Source organism: Anabrus simplex, chromosome 13 (genome assembly GCF_040414725.1).
Source record: "Anabrus simplex isolate iqAnaSimp1 chromosome 13, ASM4041472v1, whole genome shotgun sequence".
Taxonomy (NCBI): Eukaryota; Metazoa; Arthropoda; class Insecta; order Orthoptera; family Tettigoniidae; genus Anabrus; species Anabrus simplex.
In genome coordinates this window covers 80,302,550-80,316,001 of record NC_090277.1, presented here as the reverse complement: position 1 = coordinate 80,316,001, position 13,452 = coordinate 80,302,550, and the positions used below count along the sequence as shown (strand labels likewise).

Sequence of the window (13,452 nt, the reverse complement as noted above, 5' to 3'; positions counted from 1 at the left end):
TTCATTGCCCTGTTGCTAATCTCCCTCCATGTCCGGGTTTGTATTCCTCATTAATTCACACCCTAGGTATTTGAAACTGTCAGCAGCTTTGAGGCTTTAACCACCAATTTTCACAATCCCTTTTCCTTCTCTTTCTTCTCTCGATCGTGGTTTGCTTTTCTCTGCACTGATTTTCATACCATACTTTACAATTTTCTTGTTCAGTGCATCAAGTTGTTGTTGTTGTTGTACTTAGCTGTTTGTTCCCCAGACCACAATATCATCTGCAAACAGTAATAACTTCATCTCACTATTCCCATGTGCTTTGTTTGTCTCCTTTACTTCTGGGTTTTCCCATTTTCACACCAGGCAAATGCTGGGGCTGTACCTTAATAAAGCCACAGCTGCTTCCTTCCCACTCCTAGGCCTTTTCTATCCCATCGTCGCCATAAGACCTATCTGTCGGTGCGACATGAAGCAAATTGTAAAAAAAATTCTCCTTTACAATTTCGTCCATAACCATTAGAAACAAAAAAGTGACAACACACTCTTCTGTCTTTTTTTTTGCTAGGGGCTTTACGTCGCACCGACACAGATAGGTCTTATGGCGACGATGGGATGGGAAAGGCCTAGGAGTTGGAAGGAAGCGGCCGTGGCCTTAATTAAGGTACAGCCCCAGCATTTGCCTGGTGTGAAAATGGGAAACCACGGAAAACCATCTTCAGGGCTGCCGATAGTGGGATTCGAACCTACTATCTCCCAGATGCAAGCTCACAGACTCTTCTGTCTTAGTCCAGCTTTAGTTATAATAATTGAAAAATGTTGCAGTGATTATACAAACATCTATTTGCAGGCAAGAAAAATCGTAAAGTGAAGCTGGACGAAGAAGGCTTGGCGTTAGGCACCCTGATGGTCACATCCAAGAAAATTAAACGCGACCTGATCGATGGCGGCTGGAACCGCTTTGCCTTCAATGACGAGCATCTGCCGGACTGGTTCGTGGAGGACGAGAAGAAGCACATGAAGAAAGAAGCTCCAGTGCCAAAGGTGGGTTCTTAAACAGGGAGGAGAAGTGTGTTGGTTATCCATGGCAGAACATAAGTTATTATCATAGTGGGGAGGAAATACTGTATACACGCAAATAATCGCCGCACTGTAATTTTAGGAAGAGAAATAAAATAAAAAGCAAGTACAGCCAAGATTGGTTAGGACGTTGTGCGGACCAAAAAAAAATGTCATAAAGAGGAAATGTGCAAAAAAAAAATGAAAAACAATTATGCTGTTAAATTTAAGGTTAGGTTTGAACGTAAATATAATTGTGATATAAAGAAAGAAACAAGTGATTATAATTAATAATGAATTAATTAATATTAATTATAATTAATAATATAATTAATTATAGTTATAATTACATTTTTAGAACACCAACATAGCAAAACATCACTGAAAAACATTCTTAGAGACGCAAAGTATACACGTCGCTTACAACTATGTTTAATGTTATCGCAGAAATATCCAACATCTGGGTGATATGCACACATTTCTCCATAACTGAATGTCCTACAAACCACCGTGCGTAAATACAGTATGCCTAATTTACATATATTGTTACACAATGCACATACGTAAAATTAAGCTGCAATATGTCACACGAGCTACTGTTGCACGATCCAAACAAGCACACGCCCACATGAAAGGCTGGCTTGAGTTGAGACTGACACTCCTTGCAGCTGTAGGCAGACACACAAAGACCCTGAAATTCTCTGCCAAATCCTCACCCAGGCCAGTTGTCACTGGTACATCATGCATGCAACTTGGCTGGGAACGCTAATTTAAATTTCTTGTGGTGGGAATATTACAAATGTACTAAAGAGTGACGTAAATGTGTATCCAGGTTTCTTTAACATGTATTTAATAGGAAATGGACTGGGACTTTGGAGTAATGACGTAATAACCAGGGAAACGCGCTAGAGAGGGACGTCTTAACCAGTTTCGACTGTATTGGTATACCTTTGTGAAATATTTATATTGAAAACCTGAATATTACAGTACAGTAAATTAGAAAATTATTAAACAACTTCTCATGTTGTAATCTTCATTAATATAGTGCAATGGCGTTTCAGAGTACACTGGTGTCTGGTCTGCATTACCAGTTTGCAAGAGTAAATACGAAGTTCTCTGTCACAAACCAGTAAAAAGTTTCTTTGAATTCAGTCTGTCTTTCCTAATTGGCTGGGAGATGTTGTGCAATGCTAGTTTGCCAACAAAAAACAGAAGTTACTTAATTCAAAAACATGCATGAACTATTCACAACTAGCCTCATAACCTCTCTTGTTATTGCTTTCACCTTCCACTTTGAACATGTCACCATACATCCAAACTGTCTATTTTCAGTTACATATTAGTAAGTCCTGTTATCAAATTTTTGGAAACTTCGCTGTTTTCTTTTTTTTTTTTACCTTCAATCTCGTGTGCAGTTCTTGACCACATCATACTGTACGATCTTCCCACAGCATGATTACGAGTTTGCTCTGCCTCTTCAATAATGTGGAGCTTTTCTCTTGCTGTGAACTCACTCGAGCCATCCTGAAACTGTGATATTGCTTAAACTGATGCCATTCAAATGCCGTAATATGTACGGCTTGTGTACTTACGGCATGATCAGAGTTACCAACAGAGTGGGCAGAAAAATGCCAGCTTCCAGATTCTCCCATTGCAGTTTTTATTTTCTTTTAGTCTGCAGGCAGACTGTTGACGCATACTTCTTGTAAAACAGGGTATTGTATATGCTGGTCCAAACATGAAGGATTGCAGAGGTAACTTCTACAGTAGTCAACATTGAGTAGATCTGTTTCACTTGCAACCCTATGCACTTTCTCCTCCAGGTTTGATAAACTGTAATTAACAATTACCAGTCATGTATTGGAACATATTTCTTGGCTTACTATTCTTCTTATCTTCACCCCAGTCACCTCCTTGTGTTTTTCCATAGAAGAGAGACTCACCTTGTATGTTATTGCTCCTCATTGAAGCTTGGAAATGTCTTCTGAACTCATGAAATAACATGATCTAATGATTTTTTTTTTAAACTAGGAACTGGTAGATGAATACAAGAAGAAGCTCCAGGATTTGGACGTGCGGCCCATCAAGAAGGTGATCGAGGCGAAGGCTCGCAAGAAGAAGAAGGCCGTGAAGAGGCTAGAGAGGGCCAAGAAGAAAGTCGAGGCTATCATGGAGAACGTGGATGTGTCGGAGCGGGAGAAGGCGAGGCAGATTAAACAGTGAGTACTAAATATTTTTTCTGCAGCAAGTTAGAGACAGCAAAAGGATCTTATATATGTTATAATTATTCCCCCTGCGACCCAGTTAACTTAATACTTTATTGGTACTATAAACCATTTTGCTTACAATCTAAAAAACTTGAACTAAATAGATATCCAACTACAGGTCACTTGCAGTAACTGGGCAAGTGGTCATGCAGCTATCAGCTTCCATTCGGGAGGTGGTGGGTTCGAACACCTGAAGATCGTTTTCTGTGCCCATTTTCACACCATGCAAATGGTGGGGCTGTACCTGAATCAAGGCCACGGATGCTTCCTTCCTACTCCTGGCCCCTTCCTATACCATCGTCACCATAAGACGTACTTATGTCGGTGCGACGTAAACCACATTGTAAAAATCAATATTCGCAGTAATTAGCCCTTTCCCCTCAACTACTTCCTAGCTATACTTTCTCCTCTTTTAATGATTTCAGTTTTAGTTTCTGTCATACTGGAAGATGTATTATGAAGCATTTTTATTTTTTACTTCAGGAACGTGGAGAACTGTTTGAAATACTGTCCTGAGTGAAATACTGGTTGCTTCTTGCAAGTTTTGTAGAAGTGAATCAACTCTCACTAGCAACTTTCCTAATGTTGCAAAACTTACTGTTCATCCATAGGGATGTGGATAAAGCCTGTGTAGCTTGTTATTACGTATTCATTGGTCTCGCTCGTAATTGGGGTTACTAGCTGCTGCTTAAAAAGTCCACAGTTCTAGCCCTTCAGGCTAGAAAACATCGTAGGCATATGAGCTACGAATGTTAGGTAAATAAAATAAAGTATGATAATATATTCCTTATTTATTCCTAAAAATTACAATACTTTTCTTAATCATCATCATCCAGTGTCCGACTCGTTGGCTGAACGGTCAGCATACTGGCCTTCGGTTGAGAGGGTCCCGGGTTCGATTCCCGGCCGGATAAGGGATTTTAACCTTAATTGGTTAATTCCAGTGGCACGGGGGCTGGGTGTATGTGTTGTCTTCATCAGCATTTCATCCTCATCACGACGCACAGGTCGCCTACAGGTGTCAAACAGAAAGACCTGCACCTGGCGAGCCGAACCCGTCCTGGGATATCCTGGCACTAAAAGCCATACGACATTTCATTTTTCATTATTCAGTCAATTAGATTAGCAGTTTTGCCATTTCTACCACTATGAGCGCTAATATGAGTCAATGCAGAGTTTCACTCAAGCCCTTATAACTACATTCGGAGTGGACATTTAAAAAAAATGAAAAAACACCTGAGGGTATTGAACCTAGGAACTCGTTACAGAATGAATTATGTAAATAAGTTAATTTGGCTAGGATTTGAATCAAAGAGAAAACGAGTAAAGAAACAAGCGATTTTAGGCTGTTTTTCTGGAACTGCATTTAGGCCGAAAGTGATTTTCGATTTTTTTTTTTTTTTTTAAAGTTTGATAGAGCTATCCAAGGCTCACAATTTGAAACCTTTTGGTGCCCTTTAACCTTTCAACTTTCGGCATAATTGAGGAAATTGCTTAATTTTAATTTTTCGTAGTATGGGGACCCCTACTTTGTCTGCAAAGAAATTTTTTCAATATTAAAATAACTGCCAGTAATGTAATTCTGTTACAGATCTCTTACGGTACCAAATCCATTTATATAAGGCAGACTTACAGCACTGGTTGTCCACAATGTCCAAGCAGTATTGGAATGTTGTACACACTGATTAGGCCTGGGACGAGACAAAGCTGTCTCCGCTGACAGCTCGAAACATACCACATTGTTAAGCATCTCATCTCCTAACCTCGTCTTCCCAGGCCAAAGTTTGCAACATTTTTGTAACACTACTCCTTTCTCGGAAATCACCCTGAACAAATCATGCTGCTTTCCTTTCAATCTTTTCCAGTTCTCGTATCAAGTAGGCTATTCTTGGCGAGGGTCCTATACACTGGAACCATACTCTAACTGGTGTCTTATCAGAGACTTATATGCCCTCTTTTTTACATCCTTACTACAACCCCTAAATACTCTCAACCATGTGAAGAGATCTGAAACCTTTATTTTACAAAGTCGTTAATATGATTACTCCAATGAAGATCTTTCCTTATATTAAAACATAGGCACTTACAGTAATAATAATAATAATAATAATAATAATAATAATAATAATCGTATGGCCTCAGCTACCATGTGCATACATTTCAATTTGACACCATCTGGCTGTCTGCCCGTCAATTTCGATGTTCTGTTTTACTCTAGGCCTACTAGATGGCAGACTGAGTAAACCGAAACTCTCTTGGGCGTCTGGGACTGAGATTGAATAGATTTTGTCCAGTAAGCACCAGATGTGTCACCAGAGATCTTTTACATGCCGACATCATTCGACATGGTGTGTCGAATGGCTTTCTTTCCGCCCCTTCAAAAATCCGACTACCTCTCCCAGGTTTGAACTCGTTCTCTTGGGATCCGGAGGCCGACACTCTACCACTCATCCACAGAGGCAGTGTCCCCCATGAATTTCTATCACCCCATCAACAAAGTAATTAAAACTTGAGGACTTTTCCTCTTGGTGAAACACACAACCTGTCTTATCATCCCGATGACCATTACACCATTGTTCGCTGTCTATCTCACAACATTATGTAGGACTCACAATCCTGTAACTTATTTACTATTCTACACAGTAGAGCATCATCCGCAAATAGCCTCATCTGTGATTCCAGTTATTGACTCATATCATTTATATATATAAAAACCAAGAAACCTGATTTTCCGACAGCTAGGGATAAGAAATCTTAGAAAAAAGACAGGAGGACGTGTCTCTACGAAATTCAGCAAGATCTCAAAGCAGTTGGACTCGAGATAGCAGATGCAGAGAACAAAAATAAAATAAACACTCTTCTTAAGACTCAGAATTTCAGCAGAAATGACACATAAAGGGCTGTAGCGATTTCAGACAAATTAAGAAAATAACGAATGAAAAAGTACTGGGCAGATCGCAAGAACGAAACGGTACAACCTTCAAAGAGAAATACAATGTGGAACAACACAAGTGGATCGATAAGGCCAATAAAGTTAACGACAATAATAATATAAGAAAACATACCAAACCCAAACCCCATTGCACTACAGCCCTTGAAGGGCCTTGGCCTACCAAGCGACCGCTGCTCAGCCCGAAGACTTTCAGATTACGAGATTTCGTATGGTCAGCACGATGAATCCTCTCGGCCGTTATTCTTGGCATCCTAGACCTGGGCCGCTATCTCACCGTCGGATAGCTCCTCAATTCTAATCACATAGGCTGAGTGGACCTCGAACCAGCCCTCAGGTCCAGATAAAAATCCCTGGCCTGGCCGGGAATCGAACCGGGGGCCTCCAGGTAAGAGGCAGGCACACTACCCCTACACCACGGGGCCGGCATAAGAAAACATAAAGTTTCAATAATACTGCCCTGCGGGACCTCCTTCTTAATCATTACAAGATCAGATAACACCTCACCTAATCTAATTCTCAGAGTTCTGTTTTCTAGAAATGTAGCCACCCTTTTTGTCTAGTCCAATAAGTCTCATTTTCATCAGTAGTTTCCTATGATCTACCATATCAAAATTCTTGGATAGGTCAATAGTGATGACCTCCTGAATCTAAAATATTGCACTGTTGCAAGCTATTTGGGTTGACTGTTTTGACTTTCCTCTTTTCAACTCAAGTTATTACATTTTTTCTAGCTTGTACAGTTTTTAAATTATTGAAGGAAGGCTGCTGTGTACTTATTTGGGACACAGTACTGGAATGCTGCATGTACCCTGAACGGATAGAAGAACTAATGTTTCCATTCTGAATGAACTGAGCATCAAGAAAATTCTATCTTCTTGCGTGAGTGCGTGTTACCTCCAGTTCTTTGGCCACATTTTCAGAAGAGAACTTGGAAAAGACCATTTTGCGAGACAAGGCAGTAGACCACGGGAAGATGATCACTGGCCTACCTCTTCAAATCGTGTTAAGGAAAGCTGAAAACCGCTCCGGATGGAGGCTTCTCGTCAAGATTGCAACAGTGAAATGATAGAGTTATGAGGTCTCGACGCTCGGTAATGAGCAAAACGACTAACGAAGATGATGACTGGAAAAAAAATTATAGAAGTATTATGTGTCAAAATGTTAAATTAAGGAGTTGAAGAAGGGAGCTTTTGCTACTGAAGTAGACTTCACGTAATGATTTAACTCTATTAAAATTTTGGATGTATTGTTATATAATTTCTTCTAAGTACTACGTAGCTGTGATACTAACCCGAGTACCTTTGTTCCAGGTTGTACAAGAAGGCCAAGGACCCAAAGAAGAAGGAGGTAACGTACGTGGTGGCTAAGAAGCACATGGGTGGGAAAGTCCAGAGGCCGAAGGGTGCCAAGGGGCGCTACAAAGTAGTCGACCCACGCATGAAGAAGGACAAACGCGGTGAAAAAGCGAAAAAGGGTAAGGGTAGGAAAGCTCAACCCAGAAAATTTCACAAAGGATCTTCCAAGAAAGGAAAAAAGAAAAGTAAATAAATATTATAATTATTATCAAAATATGTGTAATTAGTTTTACTGATGTATATTTTAAATAAAACATTTTAAATATTTATATTAATTGATTGACAGTAGTTCTCAATGAGAGCTGATCCAGTTTTCCTTTAACTGATATAATAATATAATACAGTAAAACCTCGCTAAGACGTTTCTGCAGGGGACAAGATAAAAGAATGTGTTAAGTGATAAAACGTCCTACTAAATATATGAATAAAAACTATCCAACAGGGATATGGGAACACTAGGTATTTTTTTCCGACATAAGGCATTTTACGTCGTGTATCCATGGGAACAGTAAAAAACTATATCGACCCTTTATAAAGATGAGAGGAAAGTATTGTAAGGTATGAAAACACGAGAGAACAAATATGAAAACCTTTTCTGCTGGGGCTTATAAAATAACAAGTGCACTGAACAGTGTGAAAAACACCAGACAACAAATATGAAAACATGTGCATGGGGGCCAGTAAAAATATGAATGTATTATTGCAGATCACACTCTTTCTAAAATGAATTTTAGTACAAGCCTTTTATTTCGGAGCGATGGGTTATTAAACATTATTTTCTGGTCATACTCTTAGACAATGAATTGGAGATTATACTCGACCATGTTCGACCGCGAGGAATCAGGAGGAATAACTTTGACCGCCATTTTAAAAACCTTTGACCAAGTTGAATGATCGAGTCGAAACTCGAAGGTTGGATTTCAACATTCATGTCCTCTATGCCAGTCCGCTTTCTGAAAGATTTTAATTTTGTCATCATTAGTAAGGAATTTCATGACTTTTTCCGTATCCATAACTAGGCTATCTCAAGGCAAATATGCAGCACGTTAGTCAATTTCACGTGTTTATGTTCCTAATCCAGATGTAGGCTATCATATCACGCAACAAAATTTCACTGTACCACTAAACACAAATAAATTTCTAACTTCTGAATGGAATGCGAAATACAAGCACATATAGGCTTACTTTTTCCGTAATCACTCAACTGTGGCGACGGCTCTTACCCAAGTTGGAAATCATGTTTGTTTCACAAGGGATGACAAATAGCATTTTCAGGGCAGGGGAACATGTAATCGTACTAAGCGGTAATAGCAAAAATTCGCGACGTGAAAAGTGAGGTATTTATATATTAGATTTAATACAAAGAGAATCGGGACTTCAAATTTATGATGTGCTAAGCGGCCAAAACGTGTTAATGAGGAATGCACTAACATGGTTTCACTGTATAGGAAAGAAACAAACAAGTGTCAAATCAAGTCAGAATAAGTAAGGAACACACAGGGTGAACACAATGGCAGATTAGAGTGGGAAGAGGGAGCAACAGAAATAGGAGATTAGGACAAACGTGGAAACACAAAAGAAGAAGGACAATCTCCATATCTTCAAATTCCAGTTCTTGTACATCCATCTATTCTCAGCCCCCAATGAGCTTGTTTCTGTTCCCCAGCTTTATTGGGAGAGCTGATTGAGGGACCATCAAGACAAGCTAAAGCCGGTTTCAGTGGTGGGATCATGTGAGGCGAATGGAGGAGGATAATAGTTAGATCCATTTATTAACGATTTAATAATCAGAGGTTTGAAACTGAATGGCATAACAGTCTAGAATGCAGTTAGTTGTATGTATGTAATTCCTTCACAGATTTTATTCACGCCTATTGTAGTGTTATGAACTTAAGTGTCTGTTACTCCTACTTCATGATTAGGAATTTCAGTAGGATTAGAAATTAACTTATTATCCTTTATTCCCTTAGGAAAATATAATATCAACAGAAGCCTCAATAAACTATTTCATAAAAATGAACAAACAAACCCCACGGCACTACAGCCCTTGAAGGGCCTTGGCCGACCAAGCAACCGCTGCTAAACCCGAAGGCCTGCAGATTGCGAGGTGTCGTGTGGTCAGCACGACGAATCCTCTCAGCCGTTATTCTTGCCTTTTTAGACGGGGGCCGTTATCTCACCATCAAATAGCTCCTCAATTCTAATCACGTAGGCTGAGTGGACCTCAAACCAGCCCTCAGGTCCAGGTAAAAATCCTGACCTGGATGGGAATTGAACCTGGGGCCTCTGGGTAAGAGGCAGGTACGCTGCCCCTACTCCACAGGGCTGGCATAAACTATTTCATACTGTGTCGAATTTCATGTGTTTCTTCTCCTTCTCTACCGAACTGTGTCGCACATGTGGATTTGGCCCTGTTTTACATGCCCTTCCTGACGCCAACCCTACATGGGGGGATGTAATCTGTATTGCGTGTTTCTGTCGTGGTTGGTAGTGTAGCGTGTTGTCTGAAAATGGGTTTTTTCCAACACATTCCTTTCCAAACACCCGAGCCTGAAAAATTAATCTGACATGATTAAAATCCCTGACCCAGCTGGGAATCGAACTCAGGGCCCTCTGAACCGAAGGCCATCAGCGCTGACCATTCAGCCAAGGGATCGGACTGATACGTTCTTCAAAATAATGTGCAAGTGAAACTTCACAATACTGATCTTCTTTCCACAAAAGTGAACCGTCAGAAATATTTTTTATTGCATGTAAAACAGTTGCTTAGATACCTGATGGGCGAATCAGTGCATCTAATGATTGATTCTCGAAGGATGTCTATTCTTTCACAGGTGGCATTAACTGATGTGTTCTTCTTTCTTTCTTTCTTTCTTTCTTTCTTTCTTTCTTACTTTCGTTCTTTATTTCTTAATCTGTTTACCCTCCAGGGTTGATTTTTCTCCCGGACTCAGCGAAGGATCCCACCTCTACTGCCTCAGGGGCAGTATCCTGGAGCTCGAGACTTTGGATTGGGGTGAAAATGGGGAGGAGGATCAGTACCTTGTCCAGGTGGCCTCACATAGCTGCCAACCCTTCCGATTTACCCGGAAATTTTCCGTTTTTTTCATTTATTTTTACTTCTTTCTATTTTTGACCAATATAACCTCCAGCACGGTCAATACTCTTCCCCTAGGATAATTCTTATGTGCTTGTGTAATTTTCAAGCGTATTTATTTGATGCTTTATTTGGCGAGTGTATCGCGTTTCCTCGCTCACTACAGCAGTGTGTGTGCTTTACAGCTGGGAATTCAGGACAGAAATCATCCTGCAAGCGAGAGAGGCTAGCGTGCGCTAGCAACTCTGTTAATAGGGACGAAAGAACGAGTTTGTTACATTTTGTTGTTATGTGGTTCGTGCGCTGTTAACATAGTTTCTGTGCGTAGTTTCGTTGGAGTTATAGTCCACGAGTTTTTTCTTGCTGTTCTTTCCTTTCCTCCCCTGTCGAAGTCGTATGTTAATGTATGAGACATATTGATCTGTTTTGTGTGAAGTAGTTTCGCGTTCTGTCTGTCTGCATTTGTGTTCATTCTTAGTTCATAATTTTAATGGCTTGAATGTATTTCAGCGAGTTGTCAGTTTCTAAAATTTTCTCTTCACGTTATGGCCACAAAACCTATGAAATTGAATTTCCTTTAATTTTACAGTCAAATAAAAGAAACTATTAAGCATTTTTTCCGTGTTCGTTACATTTTCTTGTAACCATTTTTGCTGGGCTGAGTGGCTCAGACGGTTGAGGTGTTGGCCTTCTGACCCCAACTTGGCAGGTTCGATCCTGGCTCAGTCCGATGGTATTTGAAGATGGTCAAATACGTCAGCCTCATGTCCGTAGATTTACTGGCACATAAAAGAACTCCTCCAGGACTAAATTCCAGCACCTCAGTGTCTCTAAAAACCGAAGTAGTTAGTGGGACGTAAAGCCAATATCATTATTATTATTATTATTATTATTATTATTATTATTATTATTATTATTATTATTCATTCATTCAACTTCGCTAATCGGCCAACTAGGGACCACGATAAGCCTCACTTTACATTCTGGCATTTGTTCGTCTTTCGCTTGATCCACATCGTCTTCATTAGCTCACTGTGTTTAGCACGACGTTCTTCTGTCCATTTAGCACCAGTTGCCCGTTTTTCGTCCCGGAAAGTCCCAAAAGTCTTGATGGCTGCTCTGAAAAGATTTCGGTCTTGTGCATCTTCTGCTTGTAGGCCCAGTTCTTTAAGATCTTTCTTGACATTAACGTACCATGGCATTGCCGTTTTTGGTTTTGCGTCAAATATACTGAAGATACGTTTCGTCCATCGAGAGTCGATCATCCGTCGTATATGACCGTAGAAGCGAACTCTGCCTTTACGCATTGTGTCCGTGATCTTCTCTATCTTAGAGTATATTTCTTGCCTGGATTTTCTAATGTAGATGCCATTTTTGTAGTTTGGACCAAGTATGGTGTGTAAGATCTTTCTTTCTTTCTTTCTATTATTGTAACCATTTTTATGTTTTCTTAGTTTAATATTTTTAATTTAATGGTCTATTCATATTTTAACTGTAGATATGTATGTCTTTTATCTTGAAACCTACAACCTGTTTTCCAGTCAATGACTGGGTCAGGGATGGGATGAATGAAGCCCCCAACTTGCAGCAAGGATAGGAATTGTGCCAGCTGCCGAGGCCTGTCGCACTCCTCTGGGGCAATGATTAATGACTGACAGATGAAATGAAATGATAGTGGAGAGTGTTGCTGGAATGACAGGGAAAACCAGAGCACCCAGAGGAAAACCTGTCCTGCCTCCGCTTTGTCCAGCACAAATCTCGCATGGAGTAACCGGGATTTGAACCACGGTATCGAGCGGTGAGAGGCCGGCGTGCTGCCGCCTAAGCCACGGAGGCTCTTGCCTTCTATCTTGTCTTTCCAATATAAGGAATCAAATCCAAGAATTAAAATATCTTCCTATTTTTGATTTCTAAAAGTTGGCAGGTATGCCATCATCAGTCAAAATCAATAAAAGTTACGGCAAGACATGAATTATAGATAAAATTAATGAAGCAAGCGTGTGTTGTTGAAATTCAGTGCAAGACAAGTAAAGATTTGGGTGTTAAAACACTCATCACAATCACATATCTTGTGTAAGTTCTCAGTTTTCTTCCAATTTGAAGAATGCACTTCACAGAAGACCATGTAAAAGACTTAAAATACTAGGACTTGAAATTTTGTTTGCAATCTTTTCACTGATCCATATTGGAAACAAATGAACATCTCAACACTTTCCCATCAACATAACACTTGTTTCAGCTTAACTATATTCAAGAAGATTCTTGAGGTGTTAGTATTTTACATGCACCATATCTGCATATTCTTCATTAGTGTAGATGTGTGGCATTTTAGCCAACACGTGTGCAAACACAGTTAACCGATGCTTTTCTGATACACCCTCAGTCCCTCGCACTACTTCACTCACAACACACCATGGATAACTGCGCATTCAGCTGTCTAGTTTAATGGCAGAAAGACATCCGGAGCAAAGAGATTGAAAGCATCGAGGTACATTGGGCTAGAATAATAAACTATCGAAGAGGTTGGGTGGGTAAGACACATGTGCGCATTACTATCCCAAAAACAAATTAACATTAAATGCGTTCTATCCCAGAAACAGTTCGGAATAGGGCACATGCATCGCGATGCCAACAGTTTACTTTACAATGGCGAAAAATGAAAGTATCCTCCTATTCAATACATCATATATTCCGTCATTAGACGGAGTAAACAAGTTCAGACATGTCTGAACTTGTTTA

General features: G+C 40.0%; 1 protein-coding gene across 1 annotated transcript in view; it reads left to right on the top strand.

Annotated features, from left to right (window-relative positions):
- Nucleotides 1-7,891, top strand: part of LOC136884897 (pre-rRNA 2'-O-ribose RNA methyltransferase FTSJ3) — a 45,643-nt gene extending 37,752 nt beyond the window's left edge. Inside the window, exons 10-12 of the mRNA XM_067157197.2 lie at nucleotides 833-1,026; nucleotides 3,073-3,260; nucleotides 7,572-7,891. Of these exons, the coding sequence (XP_067013298.1) occupies nucleotides 833-1,026; nucleotides 3,073-3,260; nucleotides 7,572-7,809 (620 nt within the window). The 3' untranslated portion in view covers nucleotides 7,810-7,891. The remainder of the gene's footprint in view (nucleotides 1-832; nucleotides 1,027-3,072; nucleotides 3,261-7,571) is intronic.
- Nucleotides 7,892-13,452: the final 5,561 nt, after the last annotated feature.